This window comes from Rhinolophus sinicus, chromosome 3 (assembly GCF_057876585.1).
Source record: "Rhinolophus sinicus isolate RSI-liver-muscle chromosome 3, RSI-T2T, whole genome shotgun sequence".
NCBI classification, from domain to species: domain Eukaryota; kingdom Metazoa; phylum Chordata; class Mammalia; order Chiroptera; family Rhinolophidae; genus Rhinolophus; species Rhinolophus sinicus.
The window spans coordinates 148,063,902-148,081,454 of NC_142503.1; the positions used below are offsets into that span (position 1 = coordinate 148,063,902).

The 17,553-nt window shown below is 33.8% G+C and overlaps 1 protein-coding gene across 3 annotated transcripts in view; it reads left to right on the forward strand.

The window, feature by feature from the left end:
* UNC13C (unc-13 homolog C) overlaps positions 1–17,553 on the forward strand; it is a 505,001-nt gene that overhangs the window by 334,555 nt on the left and 152,893 nt on the right. For all 3 annotated transcript variants that reach the window (XM_074327724.2, XM_074327725.2, XM_074327726.2), the window contains exon 18: positions 12,948–13,033. In XM_074327724.2, coding sequence (XP_074183825.2) covers positions 12,948–13,033 — 86 coding nt within the window. The remainder of the gene's footprint in view (positions 1–12,947; positions 13,034–17,553) is intronic.

Sequence of the window (17,553 nt, forward strand, 5' to 3'; positions counted from 1 at the left end):
TAAGCATTTTTATAACTTAACATTTAAGTTCATCCTATACTTAATTCTAATGACATCAGCAGTATTATCATACCCAAATTGCAGTAGATGAAACTGAAGCCCAGTGGGACTAAGTACCTTCCCCAAGATCACACATCTAGTAAGTGGCAGAGTCAGAATCTAAGCAACCATTTGGGTTAATTGTAAGGGAAAGATCCCATGAATAAGAGGATGGGCATCAATCCCTCAGTCCAACCGGAACATTTCTGATGCTTTAATGATTAATCTGGATCTGGTTAAGATAAACCATAACAATAAAACTATAACAATGATTACTCACAAGAAAAGTACAAGATACATCATATGGTACCAGTTGCCGTTGTATATAAACCAGTAGAAAAAAAATGTATTCAATTTGTTCATTTTTTGTGTAGGAAAAAAATGTTAATATGTAGTGTGTGCATACTGGCACCCTCAGGAGAAACCATGAAATAAGTTTTTATCTCAGAAAGCACTGCTTTGAAGAACATTACTTCCTGAGCAATTGGGATACAAAAAAATGGTCAGTTTTCCTTTATGGGTTAGATGCTAGAAATGTCAAAATCGAGGCCTACATTTAGTAACTATAGAAGCTGACAGCATACATTTCTATGTGTAGCCTCATTTTTATATCTTCATTTTCCCTTTAATTTGTCTCCTTTAAGACAAATCTCATTTTGTTATAGTAATTTTTTAAAAATACCTTAATATTTTTGAATGAGATGAATACAGAAGCCCTCTCCTTGCTTTCCATAGTTTCAGTTACCTGAGTAAACTGTGGTCCTAAAATAAATGGAAAAATTCCGGAAATAAACAATTCATAAATTTTCAATTGAGCGCCGTTCTGAGTAGTTTGATGAAATCTCACACCATTCAAGCCCGTCCTGGGGTCATGAATCATCCCTCTGTCCAGCATCTCCATACTATATACGCTATCTGCCCATTAGTCACTTAGCAACCACATGGGTTATCAGTTCAGCTGTTGCAGTATCACAGTGCTTATATTCAAGTAATCTTTATTTTACTTAATAGTGGCCCCAAAACCATTCACCTGACTTTTATTGCAGTATACTGTTACAACTGTTCTATTTTATTATTAGTTATTATTGTTAGTCTCTTACTGTGCCTCATTTATATTAAACTTTATCATAAGTGTGTATATATAGGAAAAAACATAGTGTACAGGTATAGCGTTGGGTACTATCTGCGGTTTCAGGCATCCACTGGGGGTCTTGGAACATTTCCCCTGTGGTTAAGGGGGACCATCGTACATAAGTAGTAAGTGAAAATAAAGAAAAGCACTGTGTGCTAGGTATGCAAAACTAAAGGTAGCTTGAGTGGCTTAGTGAGTGGTCTAACATTTTTGAGTGAGACAGACTGAGCCATCAGACCTTAGCAAAGTTTTTGCAACATCTGTCAGACTCTTTACTACATTTAAAAACTTGGGAAGTAAAACTCAACACATAGGACTATTACCAGGATTCAAGGAGATAATTAATGCGTGTAAAGCACCTAGCCCAGTGCCTGACGGTGCTCAGACACTCCCCACATATGAGGTCCCATCTCTCTCTACTGCCTCAAGTTCCCCATCCCCAAAGTGAAAAATGAGGATTTGCTTTCCCCAACTGTCTAATCTGGAAGTACTGGGGTGGTTTGAGAAATTGCTGTCTGAATTCAGTAAATTCCATTTATTATTCTCCCCAGGCACATTACCCAAGTTTTTTAGGCTATTTCTGGCCATCTCCACTTCCTTTGCCACTGCCCGCTGGCATTTTCAACTACCTTACAAAAATGCTGATTTTAACAATTTACCTGGATTCATCCCCAATTTTATTTTTCATATTTAAATTAATGCTTTTAAAGATCCTAATTCATTAAAATAATGCCTTAGGTTGTAAATGTACATAAAAAAACAACGAAGGGGTACAAAAAATGACTGGATTTAAATGGCATTGATGATCCACTTGTTTTTGGTTTAGGAGAACGTAAGTATGAAAGGAAAAATTATCAGCACTGGAAATGTTCAGTTAGATGAGTTCATGCTCCAAATGCTTAAGCTGGCTTTCACCCTTAACTGCAGTGCTATGATATGTTTAGCTCCCCTTAATACAGCTTTAACTTGAAAGGCTAGTTTATAATTTACTTGTCACCCCTGCTTAAAGTTCATTCTTTTGGCTGTTCTCTCTCTTCATGGTATTGTTAGTTGATTGCACTAACGCATGTCAAGTATTCTTAAATGCAGAATGTAGTAACAAAAGATAATTTTTTTTAAATGTGAAAAGAGCGCAGCAAATTAAATGTCTCTTGAATTCTGACTCTGACATGAAGCTCCAGTTGCATACATAGCACACAATAACAGAACTATTGCTTTGCATATCAAAATAATACTTCACACTTAATGGATTCCGATTTCATCTGTTGCGACTAATGAGTCAGTATTATCAAATTTTGACAGTAGATTGTTTTTCTTATTTTACTAAGAGATTTGCAAGACAATAAGTTGGGTTATTAAATTATTGTGTCTCATAGGATTCAAGGTTTCAAACATTTATGCTCTGTATTAATTGCTGCAAATTAAAAACAGGAGACGTTCAAATCATGTTGGAGTGGATGATTTATTTCATTAAACTTCCTTTTATAAATGACAGTAAGTTAAGTTACAATTGCATTGAAAATCAAGAGATGGAGCTATACATTAGAGAATTTAATTTGCGTATAGAAAAACCTTACAAATTCAGACCAATATGAGGGTCAACTTTATTTTTAAAATATGAATAATGAAATATGAATAATTAATGTACACATTATATATGTACTTGTTTTAACATTTACGTATGTATAGTAATTCATTCCTACAAGTTAGGAAATAGTTGTGGAAAGTTAAGATCTCTTTCAGTCCTGCTTGTACCATAGTTTGGAATTTATTTGCAAAATTAGCATATAAATTGTTAGTGTGTAGCTGGAGATTTCTGAAGTTTGTGAAACCAGTTTACTCCTGTGAGTACATAAAGTTTCCCTTTGCAATTAAGCGTATTGCTATTAATTTTATTAGCAACTTATTTTTTCCTGGAGATTAAAAGCTGGCAAATAGAAATGTAAATTTCCATTCAGTTTCTGTGATAATTTTTCACATTAGAAATCAATGGAATCTAAATAATATTTTCTTATATGTCTCATTTACAGTTTGAATTTTATTGTCATCAGCAAGCGTTTATTGAGTACTCACTATATGCCAGCAGCTATACAAAGTATTTACATGTAAAATGTCATTTAATCCTTACCACAGCCCTAGAAATAGTCCCAAATTGTACAATTATTATCCCCATTTGACAGATGAGGACATTGAGTTTTAAAGAGATTACTTACTGCTCCACTGGGTAAATTAGTTAAATAGCAGAGGAGAAATCAAATCTCTATCGTTTGGATTGCATTGAGGTATAACCATTACATTGTACTGCTGTGGATTATGCCGAGGAAATGGCCAGAACTGTGTTAAATTGCAGAAAATAAGCCCCAGCAAACATGCAGATAGTGTAGACTTCTTAGCTAGCCCAAAGAAAAGGCAGAAATATTCCACTGTGGAGAATGTTGGAAGAAAACAACTTTGTCTTTTGAATCATGATTTGGTACTGGGTATATAATACAGAAAAAAAAAAAAATTGATGCCACGGTGACAGTACATATTTGCAAATCTACAAAGGAAATTTGGACACAGTGCAAAAAGCTCTCTTATGGGACTGATTATTTGTGGCCTTTTAAAAGTTGGAAACAAAATCTAGCCAGTACTTACTCAGGACTTGATAAAATCTGTTTTGAGAACTACTTGGTGTCTCTCCTCTCACTCCAAGTACTGATTTGCTACTTTTATCTGTTGTATTCTGCTCAGGGTTGTGAATTTTTTCTCCCCTCTTTTCATTAGATAGGTAGAAGTAAAAAAAATGTTTTGGAAACTATTAGTTTTGCAGATGTTGTCTCTAGATTATATCCTGGCTTCTGGAATTGATTAAATCATGTTGAGAGAGAGAGATAGAGAGACAGAGACAGAGAGACAGAGAGACAGAGAATGGGAATAACTGTTCATAATATCTGGTAGTAAAGAGATGCTAGGTGAAGAAAAATTGTTTTCTAATTCTAGACAAAATTGGTTAACAAGAAAAATATTATCTTCATGAGTTTTGAACTATAACACCAATGTCAATAAAATCATACTAGATAAGTTAAATCTTGTGTCAATAATAAAATTATGAAACTTACAAAATATAAAAGCACCAATACTATCACTGACTCTTAATATTAAGTGAGCTGTGATCCAGTTTGTAGTTATTGTTTATTTTTCTTTGCCCTTATCCTTCACAGATAATTAATCACTGCTAATTCTGCCTCAAGTACAACAGAGGACTTTAGAGGGAGCTGATACTTGATCTGTAACTTGAAGGAAGAGAGCAGTTATGATTAAATGAAAATTGAGGGGGTGAGAGACCAGACAGGGAAAAATGATCTTAAGGCGTAGGACATCAGACATGTTGAGAAATTAGAAGCACTCTGGGTGGCTACAGCATGGAAAGTGTTGGAGAGGAGAAATAGAAGTTAAAGTTGGGGTCTGATCATCACTGGCCAGAAAAGTCATATTGATGAGTTGCAACTTTTTTATATTAATGAATATGTGACAATCGATGGTCTTAAAGCAGTGGCTTGAAATATTGCGGCCTGCGTTTTTAAAAGGTAAATTACGTGGTGGTATAGAGGATGTAATAGAAGAAGAAGAGATGGAGGCAAATAGATCAACTAACATGCTTTGCCATTCTTGAGGTAAGTGAGGGTAAAGACTGGAATTAGGGATCTGACAGTAGGAATAGGGTAGGGACAGGCAAATTCCACAGGGTTGTCAAAGGAAGAATCCATAGGAGAGTGGAAAGGAGAAGATGCTGTGGATTGTGGCAGAGTTGATGACTAAATTTGCTGTCTAGATTTAGGGTTAAATTAGTGATGTTTTTTATTAAACTAGAATATACAAGGATGTAAAAAAAAGAGCCAGAGAAGTATTTCCAGATGCACCAAAAATATTATAGAGAGGTAGAAAAGTGTAAGTATAGACTTCAGAAGAACCTGTGTAACTATTAAGCAAATGAATAGCTTTGAGTTCTATTTTTCTAGCATAGAATATTCATTATCTCCATAGGTAACAACAGGAAGCACAACTAAATGTGAAACCAGCACATCATAACGCACTATAAGCAAAAGTTCTTCTAAAACAGTTGTCAGAAAATATCTCAGATCCCAAAGATTGTCTTCTGCATAGAAGTAGAGCAAGTAGTCAAGATTGAGATTTAAATTTTAATAGGGACTGTCGCATATAATAAAAAGCTAACATTTTGAACTGTAAATATTTTAAGTTCAAAATCCTTAGGTTAATACAAAAAAGAGGTAAAAATAAGCTGTGAAGATCTTTTCAATGCATTTTTTCATTGTCATTAAAAAAAAATGAAAAAAAAAATATAGTCAGGAAGCATAAACTCTGTTTCTGCCATTATTTTATTTCATGTTTTAGTACACGTTTCTTAATCCTGAGTCCAAAATAAATGTAATCAAAGTTACCTTTATGTCTCTCCTAAGTATCAAAATTTGATACTTAGAATTGAACATTTTCTTCTTTGTTGGAAAGATCATGAGCTTTGGAAAAACAGCTCAAAACTCAAATCCTGACCACCAATTCCTCATTTGTAAAATGAGAATACTAATAACAAATAGGGGTCTTTGTGAGAAATAAATGAATGTTAATTCATCTTTTAAAAAATTCTTACATATATAGCAAATCTTACACATATAGCATTGATTTTATTTCAAAAGACAAATTATTTTTTTTAATTTGATGGTCACAAAAATAATCTTATTCGGCTTCATAGGACTGTATGAAGTTAAAAAAAAGTTGTAATGTTTATGTATTGCTGTTGTGAAGAAAATAAATAAAAAACTAAAACTCCTCTCACTCAAGCCATATAAATTTTCAGTAATTGAGTGTTATTTTTTTCAGCTAATACTTTCTACACATGTAAGCATAGATATGCAATTAACAATTTTTATTTTTTGTAAAATATGGGATCATATTATGCATACTATTAATCTGTAATGTGCTTTGTTCACTTTACACTGATAGACATCTTTTCATTGTAATACAAGCAGATCGACCTTGTTCTTTTTAATAGTTGCCTATTATTCTGTGGTTTCATATAACATCAGAATGATGCAGTCCATAAAAGGGACTACTGGGTTGTGGGAGCGAAGGGCATGGGAGTAGCACAGGTATTGGAATAGCAGAAGAATCGGAAGCCTCTATAGAGCCATTAGATAACTTTTGGGAATCTGATTCCAACAAGCCTTTTTTTTTTCTGTTTTTTTTTTTGTTTGTTTTTTGTTTTGTTTTGTTTTGTTTGTTTGTTTTTTGTTTTTTGGGGGGTTTTTTTTATGTTTTCTAGGCTGAAATTTTTTTCAGTAAACAATTTCACTATAATTTTAATCAAAATTTCTTTGAATACCGGAGAGTTTGAGCATCTCTTTTCCTATGGTTATTAGGCTTTTGTGTTTTTTCTTTTCAACTGCCCGTTCATTTCATTAGACTTTTTTCTACTGTTCATCTTTTTTTATAGATTTATAACAGTTCTTTCTATATAAATGATATTATCCCATTACCTTTTTGTATTTTTTTCTGGCGTGCTGATTTTATTTTAAATGGTAGTTTGCTTTTGATTTAGGTATGTTATCTCGAAAATAAAATAGCATTGATGAGAACCGTTAAACCACAGTTTTTCAAGAATGAAATCAAACTTGACATTGATTATGCACCTGAAAAAATCCCTAGACTAACAGTTTGTGTTTTCAATTGCCGGTTTTGAAGTTATCTGATTGAAGCATGTATAGAGTAAAGAAAAAAATATTTTGGAAGTAGTCACTTTGAGAGTCTTTTTTTTGTGATGTGCATGGCCATGAGGGTGTTTTCTCGTGTGAAAGAGGGGGTGAGGTTGTTGATGTGGTATGTGTACAGTAATTACAACCATAATGGGTTATACACCTTATCTCTTCCACCAGTTAATCTTTACCCTCCTTCAGAAGTACACATGACTCTTACTTTCTTAATCTCTGTAAATGACAGCACCAGTACATTCTTCCACATCATATACTCCTAACCTTATTTTTTCAGTAATTTGCACTTTCTAGTGTAATATTTTCCTTTTAATTGTATGTAACCCATGTTTCTTGAAGAAACATCAATGCAAGGGTGAGAAACTGAATAGAAAAATAATAGCCATTCACATATTTTTGGCTCATTTCTCTCCTGCTTTGATCTGGCTCCTCAGTTTCCGCTCAGCGACAGATGATGTCCTTCATTCTCCTTTTCTGTGTATTCTCCCTTTTCCTCTTCCCCATATTGTTCTTTTTCTGTCCCTTTGTGATGTCAGCACAGTCATCATCACCTACAGCATACACCAAGTGTCCTGTCACTGTTGGTGCCTGACACCAGAATTCTGAATTACCAGTTGCCAAACTTGTTCATGCTGCACGTTCATTTCTATAGAGGCCCCAGAGGGATTCTCCACTGAAAACGAGATGTTATTGTCACAGCCATGAGACCCAACAATGAGTAGTTTTTCTAAACCCTTGATATAATGTAACCACTCTGTTTCCTACAACCATCTCAATTTATTCACCCTGTACTCTTTTTGCAGGGCACTTACTAAATTTATATAAATTTATATACATATATTAGTTTTTATTGCCATTCCTACTAGGTTATAAACTTCAGAGAGGCAGGGACCATGTCCATTTCATTTAGTAGTATGTAATCTGTCCTGGCACAGTGCACAACACATGCTCAGCCTTCAATTTATAGCATTAATTAATTAGCAATGCATGTTATTTGCTAAATGCTAAATGCATCAGCAGCCATTTGTATTATATTACCTCATTTTATGTCTTATAAATTTATAAAGATTTTAGATTTTTTTAAAATAAATAACGCATTGCAAATTTGAAGGCTTATGTGTACATATGCCTCCTTGAATCCAATTCCCTATGTCCCTTGTGCCAACATAACTGTTAGAATAGATTTGATATATTTTATACCCATGAGTTTTCTTTATGTTTTTGTAATATATGCATGTATTTACTAGAAAAACATGTTAGATATGTTCCAACTTTTTCCCCTAGAGGCACTGATTGATTGACCTACAGGCAAAGTCTGAGCGTATGAGAAACCAGAAAGAAAGTAATAGCTGAAAAACTGAGAAAGCTGAATACAAGCACAGGAGATTAATTGGAATCCAGGCCCCACCAAAGTAGTGGGTCCTGGTAAACACCCCAAGCATACAGTTGTGACTGTGAAGGGGTACAGCCTAGGCATAAGTAGGAATATAGTATTGACCTGTTTTGAATGAGCTCAGCCCCTAATTGGATTAAGAGTATCTCTCCCAACCTTAAAACACTAAAACGACAAGAAGAAAATAAATTCTTTCTGAAAGAATACTAACATCTAATGCTATGCGAAATTAAGTCAGACAGAAAAAGTAGAGAACCATCTGATTTCACTGATATGTGGTACATAAACTGAAAACAACAAAAGAACAAGACAAACAACTGAAAACAAAAACTCATAGACATAGACAAGAGTTTAGGGGTTACCAGAGGGTAAGGGGAAGGGGGGAGGAGGACTCTAGAAGAGGGTAAACAGGGTCTAATATATGGTGATGGAAAGAGAACTGACTCTGGGTGGTAAACACACAATGTGAGATATAGACAATGTATTACAGAATTGTACACCTGAAATCTATGTAATTTACTAACATACATCACCCCAATAAACTTTAATTTAAAGATAAATAAATAAATAAATAAATAAATAAATAAATTTTTAAAAGAATACTAACATCATCCAAACACACAAATTAAATGTACATTTTTCACACATAAGACCAAAAATAAGGCAGTATAACAGATTAATAAAGTCAGATTTAGAGACATGTTACAATAACTATAATTAATATATTTAAGTAATTAAATTACAAAATGGAAAAACTCAGCAGTGGGCTCAAAACTACTCAAAGAATCAAATGGAAATTCTAGAACTGAAAACTACAACAAATGGAATTAATAACCCAATATATGGATTTAACCATAGTTTGAACACAACTGAAGAGACAATTAGTAAGCATGAAGATAGTCCAGAAGAAAATACACAGAATGAATTTCAAGGAGACTATGGAAAATAATTTACCGAAATTAACTATACGCTGGGGTATAAAGCAAGTCTCAACAAATTTCAAAAGACTGATTTTCTTTTTTTAGAATATGTTCTTTGACCTTAGTTTAATTAAGGCAGAAAATGGCAACCAAAAGATACTTAGGAAATCCCCAAATAGTTGGAAGAATTCAATACTAAAAATGTGAAATATTTTGATTGGATAAATATGAAAATGGAACATATTAATCTTTAGGATGCCTCTAAATTCAATTTCTAAAAGAAATTTATACCTGAAATACACATAGTAGAAAGGAAGAAAAGCCAAAAATTATCTAAATCTTTCTTAAGAAGGTAGAAAAGTAGCAACATATTAAACTCAAAAAAAGTAGAAGGTAGGAAATAAGGAAAAGCAACAATTAATATATTACAAAACATAGTTATGTAACTACCACTAAAATTAATATATAGAATAGTACCCCAAAAGTTTCTTCATAGCTTCTTTGTAGTCACTCTCCTAACCCCAAGCTCCTGCCAACCACTGATATGTTTTATGTCCCTATATGTTTGCCTTTTCAAGAATGTATTACAAATGGAATCATATGGTAGATATGCTTTTGAGTCCAACTTCTTTCACTTAGTGTAATTCGTCAGCCACTCTTCCATATTGTTACATGTATTGGTGGTTTATTCCTTTCTGTTGCTTAATATATTCCATTTTATGAATCTACTACAGTTTGTTTATTCGTTCATCAGCTGAAAGACATTGATTGTGGTTTTTGGTAATTAAGAATTAAGCAACATGTACAGCTTTTGGTATAAATGTAAATTACATTTCTATTGGATAAATTCCTGAGTTGACTGCTGGTAAATGTGTATTTAACTTTATAAGAAATTCGCAAACTGCTTTCCAGCGTGACTGTAATATTTTACATTCTCAGTAGCAATATTTCAGAGTTCCAACTCCTCTGAATGCTTGCATCCTTGTCAGTCTTTCGCATTGTCAGGTTTCATTTTGTTTTTAAGCTGTTCTAGTAGACATGTAGTGGTATCACATTATAATTTTAATTTGAAAGTATATAATGATTAATGATGTTGAACATATTTTCATGTGCTTATTTTCGATCTAATTATCTTCTTTACTGAAGTGTGATTCAAATCATTTGCTCATTTATTTTTTTTTTCTTATTGAGATTTGAGAGTAGTTTGTGTATTCTGGATACAAGTCCTTGATCAGATTTGTGTTTTGCAGATTACTTTCTCTTAGTCTGTTGCTTATTTTCTATTTTCTAAACAGTATCTTTTGAAGAGCATATTTTGATTTTCATAAAGTCCAGTTTATCAATTTTTTTTTTATTTCATGGCTTACACTTTTTGCATCACATCTAAGCAACCATTACCTAATGCAAGGTCATAAAGATTTTCTACTAGGTTTTCTTTTAGAAGTTTTATAATTGTAGATTTTGTATTTAGGTCTGTAATCCACTTTGAGTAATTTGCTATACATTGTGAAGTATGGTTTGAGGTTTGTTTATTTTTTTGCACATGGATATCCAATCACTCTAGCACAATTTGCTAAATGGACTATTCTTTCTCCATTGAATTAGTATCACATCTTATTGAAAGTTAATTGACCTTGTATTTGAAGGTGAACTGTTTTCATACTATTGTTTCATAGTGACTATGAAGACAAAGAATGTGAACTTTCAACTTTAAAAAAACATCATTTTTGCTCTTCTAGTTATATTGTTTTACCATATAAATTTTAGAATCAGTTTGCCAATTTCTACAAAAAATTCTGCTGGAATTCTGATTGAGATTGCATTGAATTTATAAATCAATATGGGAAAAATTGACATTCTAACATATTGAGTACGTATACTAACCCATGAATATATTTCTCCAATTTTCAGGTTTTATTTGATGTTTGTTCAATACTTTGTAATTTTCTTCATAAAATCTTGTACATATTTCCTCAGATTTATACCTAAGTATTTCATAACTTTTGGTGCTATTGTAAATGATACTGTTATTTTAATTTCAATTTAAATAATTCATTTCTAGTATATAGAAATACAATAATTTGTATTTTGGCCTTGTATCTGGGACATTGCTGAATTTATTCAGTAGCTTTGTAATTTTTGGAGATTCCTATGTAGACAGTCATATTGTCTGCAAATAGTTTTATTTCTTCCTTTGCTTTTTCCAGTCTTTAGAAACTCCAGTACAATATTTAATAGAAATAGTGAAAATAAATATCATTGCCTTGATCCCGATATTGTATGAGACCATTAAGTATGATACTAGCTGAGAGTTTTTGGAGATTCTCTTTATAAGGTTAAGGAAGTTCCTTTTAATTGCTAGTTTTCAGATTTTTTTTAAAAAAATATGAATGAATGTTGAGGTTTGTCAAATACCTTTTCTGCATCTATTGAAATGGTAAAGTTTTTTCTCTTTAGTCTTTTGATATGTCTTTTAAATGATATCAATTCATTTTTAAATATTGAACTAACATTGCATTTTTGGGATAAACTTCTCATGTTCATGATGTATTATCCTTTTTTATATATTGCAGCATTGAATTTGCCATTGTTTGTTGAAGATATTTTCATCTATTTTTATGACAGATATTTTTCTTTAGTTTCCTTTTGTTTGTTTTGTTTTGTTTGTTTTGGTATCTGGGCACTGTAAAATGATTAAACATGTTGTTTACTCTTGATTCAAAAAATTAATTTCTTCATTTTATGAGCTTAAAAGCACTTTCATATCTCTTATAACTTTGTTACTGCATATCTATTACATAAAAATTAAAATACTACAAATTGTATGATGTTAAAAGCTATTCACAAATAAAACCTTCTGAAATAAATTATTTGTCTAAGACATTTTTATATCAGTAGAGGAAACTTTAATATTGAAAACTAATTTTGTATATATTCAAGTTGTATTAATTTTTTGATCATAGAAAGTGTTCTGACTTTATTTGATAAATGTACATTTAAGTTTTAAAATGTCAATCAACATTATTAGATACACTAATTGGTGGCAGTTGGTAAGGAATATTTGATGAAACACAGCTTGCTTTTGGTGGAAAGTTGGGCTAGAATGGTTTTTTTGTAACGTCAGTGGTCTTTTCTTATTTGAGGTCATATTGAGGTACTATTTATTTAGGTAACACCTTCCCATTCAGGATTGGATTACTCGTTTCTTGATTTGGATCCAAAAATAAAAATGAATGTGAGTGCTACTTTTGTTCTGTAATATAGATTTTTTTGTTCATTAATATATATAATTTTTGTATGTGTGTGTATATATACATACATATATACAGTCATCTGATGTACCATCAATACTGACACATATGAAGATGGAGTGTATGATAAAACTGAAGTGTCTCTTTAGACACAAACTAACACATTCTAAGAAATCCATTGGGAGCTATAGGCACCATTCCATTGGCACTAATGTAATGGAACCTATTTTCTCAACACTCAATAGTTTCATCACCACAGTCTGGTGTGTAGTTTGTTCTTTTTTCCCCCTACCCAGGAAAATTCAGAAACAGAAATCACATAAATAAAAGTGTTTATAAAGTATGTAATAATTACTGTGTATATATTAAAGTGAGGTATTTGTTTTTTGGAATTTAAGAATTGTTTTTTCTTCTTTTTGATACACTAATGTATATATTTCACTTTAGGTTTCCTCAAGAACTGAACATGGGAAAAATAAGTGCCGAAATTATGTGGACCCTTTTTGCTCAAGATATGAAATATGCACTAGAAGGTAATTACAAATATCTAGTCTTATCAGAACACACGTTTTAGTTAAATCGTGATTTTGCCTTCTTGGTTTTAAATGTAAGGAATTTATGCATTAAAACATTGACTGTTTCATAAGGTAGTTATATTTTTAATTTTTTGAGGCGCTTCAATACTGATTTCCATAGTGGTTGCAACAATTTACAATCCAACCAACAGTGTGCGTGGGTTTCCTTTTCTCCACATCCTCACTGGCACTTGTTGTTTGTTGATTTATTGATGACAGCCATTCTGACAGGTGTGAGGTGATATATCCTTATGGTTTTGATTTGCATTTCCCTGATGACTAGTGACCTTGAGCATATTTTCATATATCTACTGGCCATCTGTATGTCCTCCTTTGAGAAATGTCTATTCAGATCCTCTGCCTATTTTTTTAATCAGACTTTTTTTTGGTGTTAAGTTGTATGAGTTCTTTGTGTATTTTCTATATTAATTCCTTGGCGGATGTATTCTCACCACACAAAAAAAAATTGTTGTGAACAGTTTAGTTCTCAAACTTATTTCCACACTGTAGAAAGATAAATTTCTCAAAGTATTTAAAAGCCATAAGAAGTGCAGACATTTTTAATCAAGTGGTCTAAGTCACAGGATCAAAGTGAATAGTTTACTTATAGGACAATGCTCAGATGCAGGACTGCTTTATGGCAGTTCCTTTAGTAAAGCAGACCATATTGAGAAGGTGGAAGAGTAGTATCAGTCCAGATGTTTCTCTTCATGGACTTGGAAATGGTATCCACAGCTAGGCAGGTTAAAATATGGCCAGAGCTTGCACAAGGACAGTAATGGCAAGTCTCTTCCCCAAAAAATTCACTTTCAAAAAATGTAAATCATACAATCTAAAGCAAAGGAAATAGAGCTCTCCATTTTAAAATTCTATAAATATTCTGTGAGCACTAAATTATGTTTAAGGATGGAGACAGAATTATAAAGCAACCTAGGGTTCCGTCCTCTAGGAACTTATAGTCTAGTAGAAAATTGCCTTTGTACTTATTCAATAAATGCATATATTGAGCCCCTAGATGCCGAATGCCCCTGACTGCATTCAGTGTGAAAGGGACAACGGTGAACAAGATAAGATAGCCATGGTCCCTGACCCCGACAAGACTGTGGAGAATAGCTAGTACATGTGTGCAGACAATGGCAGTGGGGATTGCTTATGGCTGATGATGATGGGGTATCTGGAGAAGAAGCACCTAAATCAGAATTCAGACAGCGGGGCAAGGGAGGCTTTCTGAAGGAATCTCCTCTGAGGAAGTGTTAATCGTGACAAAGATCTGAAGTGTAAGTAGGAGTTAGTTTGGGGCAGAGATAAGCAAGAAGTATCTCTGTTTTGTCCTTGTAGAGGACAAAGCATTGGCGATTAGAGTAGCGTAAGGTGTGAATTCAAGAATAAAGAATTTATCAGGCCCGATGAGCAAGAAGTAGCAAGGAGTGAGGCGGGAGAAGTTCGCAGGGACCAGTAAGCAGGGCCTTGTGGCCTGTGGTGAGGGTTATGACTCTCTAAGAGCCACAAGAGGCCATAAAGAGATTTCATCAGGGACATAATTTTCAGATTAGCAACTCAGAAAAAGCATTTTGACTGCAGTATGAAAAACCGATGAATAAGGTAAGACCGATTCAGAGTTTGTGCTCATGGTAATACTATTTGTTAGCATTGCTAAAATGTAAGCTTGCTGTGAGAGGACTCGGAAGGAACATACAGAACTGTTCTAATTTGGGGGAAAAAAGGGTATTCAATAGATTATAATACCTCCTTTTTTGGTAAAGTCTGGGTCTTCCACCCTACAAATACAGAGGTTTATCTAATCCTTAAGATTATACCATAACTGCTCAGAAATACAAACTCCTTATTCTGTAATGAAATGCCACTGTGTTCCGATTGTCTTTTTGGAATTCAACAAGTCTCTTAAGTCAAACAGGAAACTCCAGTCCACTAGGCAAATAAGTTTCTTCAGATAGTGTTTACTCCCCTCATCCTATCCCCTACACGCCCCTCCTTGAATGTCTATTAGGCATATCAAACTTTATAGGATCAATATAGAATTCTGAATCTCACCTTTCAAAACCCACTTCTTCCCCTCTGTTCCCTATAGCAATTATTGACACCACTATTCATGCAGTACTTAAGTCAAACATGTAGGGCTATTATGGATTCTGGTATTTTCCTCGGCACACTAAATGTATTCCAGCCTCCCGGCTTTTCACCAGGTGGTCTACTGCCTGGGCTTCTCTTCCCACCAATTTTCTCAATTAGCCATGTCGGGTTCAGCTGAATGTCACCTCCTCAGGATCTAAAGTCACCCCAGGAAGAATCTATTTTAATCCTGTGCATAGAAACCAATTACTACCTTTTCTTTGTTTATGTATTTATGCTTGTTCAATTGTGTATTTCTTATCGCTCCTCCTCACCACAATGTAAAATTTTGTCTGTGATTTTTACCAACATGTCTATATTGCCTAGAATGTTACCTAGAAAATAACTAGTAACTATTTGTTGAATGTGGACTTTACCAGGTCCACATTCAACAAACAGTAACTATTTGTTGAATGTGGACTTTACCAGGTCCACATTCAACAAACAGTAACTATTTGTTGAATGTGGACTTTACCAGGTAATTCCAACTCAATGGAGTAGTGAAAAGGGCAGTGGTGGAGGAGACTTCCACTGTGATCTTTTGCTGTGTGATGTTGGGAAACTTCCAAAAGGTCTACAGCTTTGTGTCTCATTGTTCTCACCTATAAATTGAAAGGCTCACATTGGATCAGAGGGCTAACCAATGGGCAAGGAAACTCCTGCTCACACTTCCGAGGGACTTGATTATCTGGAACCATTCCAAGGTGGCCCTGCTCATCGGTGCACATCTTGTTTGAGCAGGGCCTGTAACTGTGCTTACATAGTAACGTTTGTGTAATTATTGGGTGTTTTATGTTACCTTTACCCATAAAAAGAAGCCTTAATCTAAGCTATGTAACTGCAATATTTATGTTTAGAAATGTAATGCTGAAATATTTAATATTTGTTTGAAACAACAATGAAATTAGGAATGCTACAAGTAAAGCACCTGTAACTTTGATCAGATGCTTATTCATTATAGGTTAACAAGTTTGTGCAATAACAGTATCTCAAAGTCCTGAGACTGTATCATCAAAAATCAGGTCCAAGGTCAATGGTAATTAATAATTTTGTGATTATATTAACCTTTTTGGAGACAAGAGTCTCCTCCTTAACAAGAATTTTTTTTTTTTTAATTTGTTTGGCTTTTTTAATAGCAGCTTTATTGAGATTTAGTTCACATACCATACAATTCACCAACTTAAAATGTACAATTCAATAGTTGTCACACTGGTACATTCACACACATTTTCAGGAAGGTATGATGGATACAATAAGGTGGTAACTTGGATTGCAATTTATGGTTTATGCATCTTCTTCTTTTGTATTTGTCATCTTTGTATTCACTGAACCTTAATAGAAATTCAGTATCTGCTTGTTTATTTGAATCAAATTGCAAATGTGACAACCCAATACAGAGAACCTTGGAGATAAGGTCAGACTACTTTCCAATTTTAAACTAAACATTTGTAGATTACAGGTTGGGAGGCAGCAAGAGATCTGAGTCTGGGAAACCTAATTGCAGAAAACGTTGTCTCGTATGAGCTGCACAACCTTGGGCAATTAATGCATAACCTCTCCAAACTTTAGTTTTCTGTAAAATAAAAAAAGGACGAGTTCCCTGGTCGGTGTGAGGATCACATGACACCTTAAATGTACTTTGCAAACTCTTCAGCCCTATGCTGATGGGTGAGGACCTGTGTTGTCATTAGGTAAAGGAAGGATGTTCTGTCAGTTTCAAAACAGTCTCCTGCAGGGGTCATTTAAGGTTTAAACTCCTAGGAGAGTGTTCACAAGTGCAGGTGGATCTGTTCACTCTCTCTCCTTGGCTTTCAGCATTTCAGTCTAATAGGCGGCTTCAGTAAACATACTGTACCCTTTCTAATATGTGCCATGAATAATAATTATTAGAGAAAATGAAGACTAAGAGGACTTCACAGACTAGAGGGCACACCTTAAAAGCATTCCGTTAGCGGGCTCTTTCGTGTATTAACACTAAGGTTCTTACTCTCCCTATTTGCCTTATTGAATGGATAAAATCACTTGGCTATGCAGTAGTGCTCCAGGCTGCTGACCCAGAAAGACTGTTGTTATTATAGAATTGGGCTGCATTGTTCATGTTGTGATTACAGTATCTGAGCCCAACAGGTGAGCAGCCTCTGATGAAGCCAGGTCAACGGAGAAGAGCCAGTTAGCTTTGATGGCCTTGCAGGTGTTTGATGCCGCTCTTTGCTTTACTTCATGAACTCATCAGCTGCTACAGAAGAAATAATCTAATTGAAAACATAAAACAACTTCCCCCCAACTTGACTCAATCGATTTGAGCCAACTTATTTTGAGGGACTATAGGAATAAAAAAGCAAAAGACT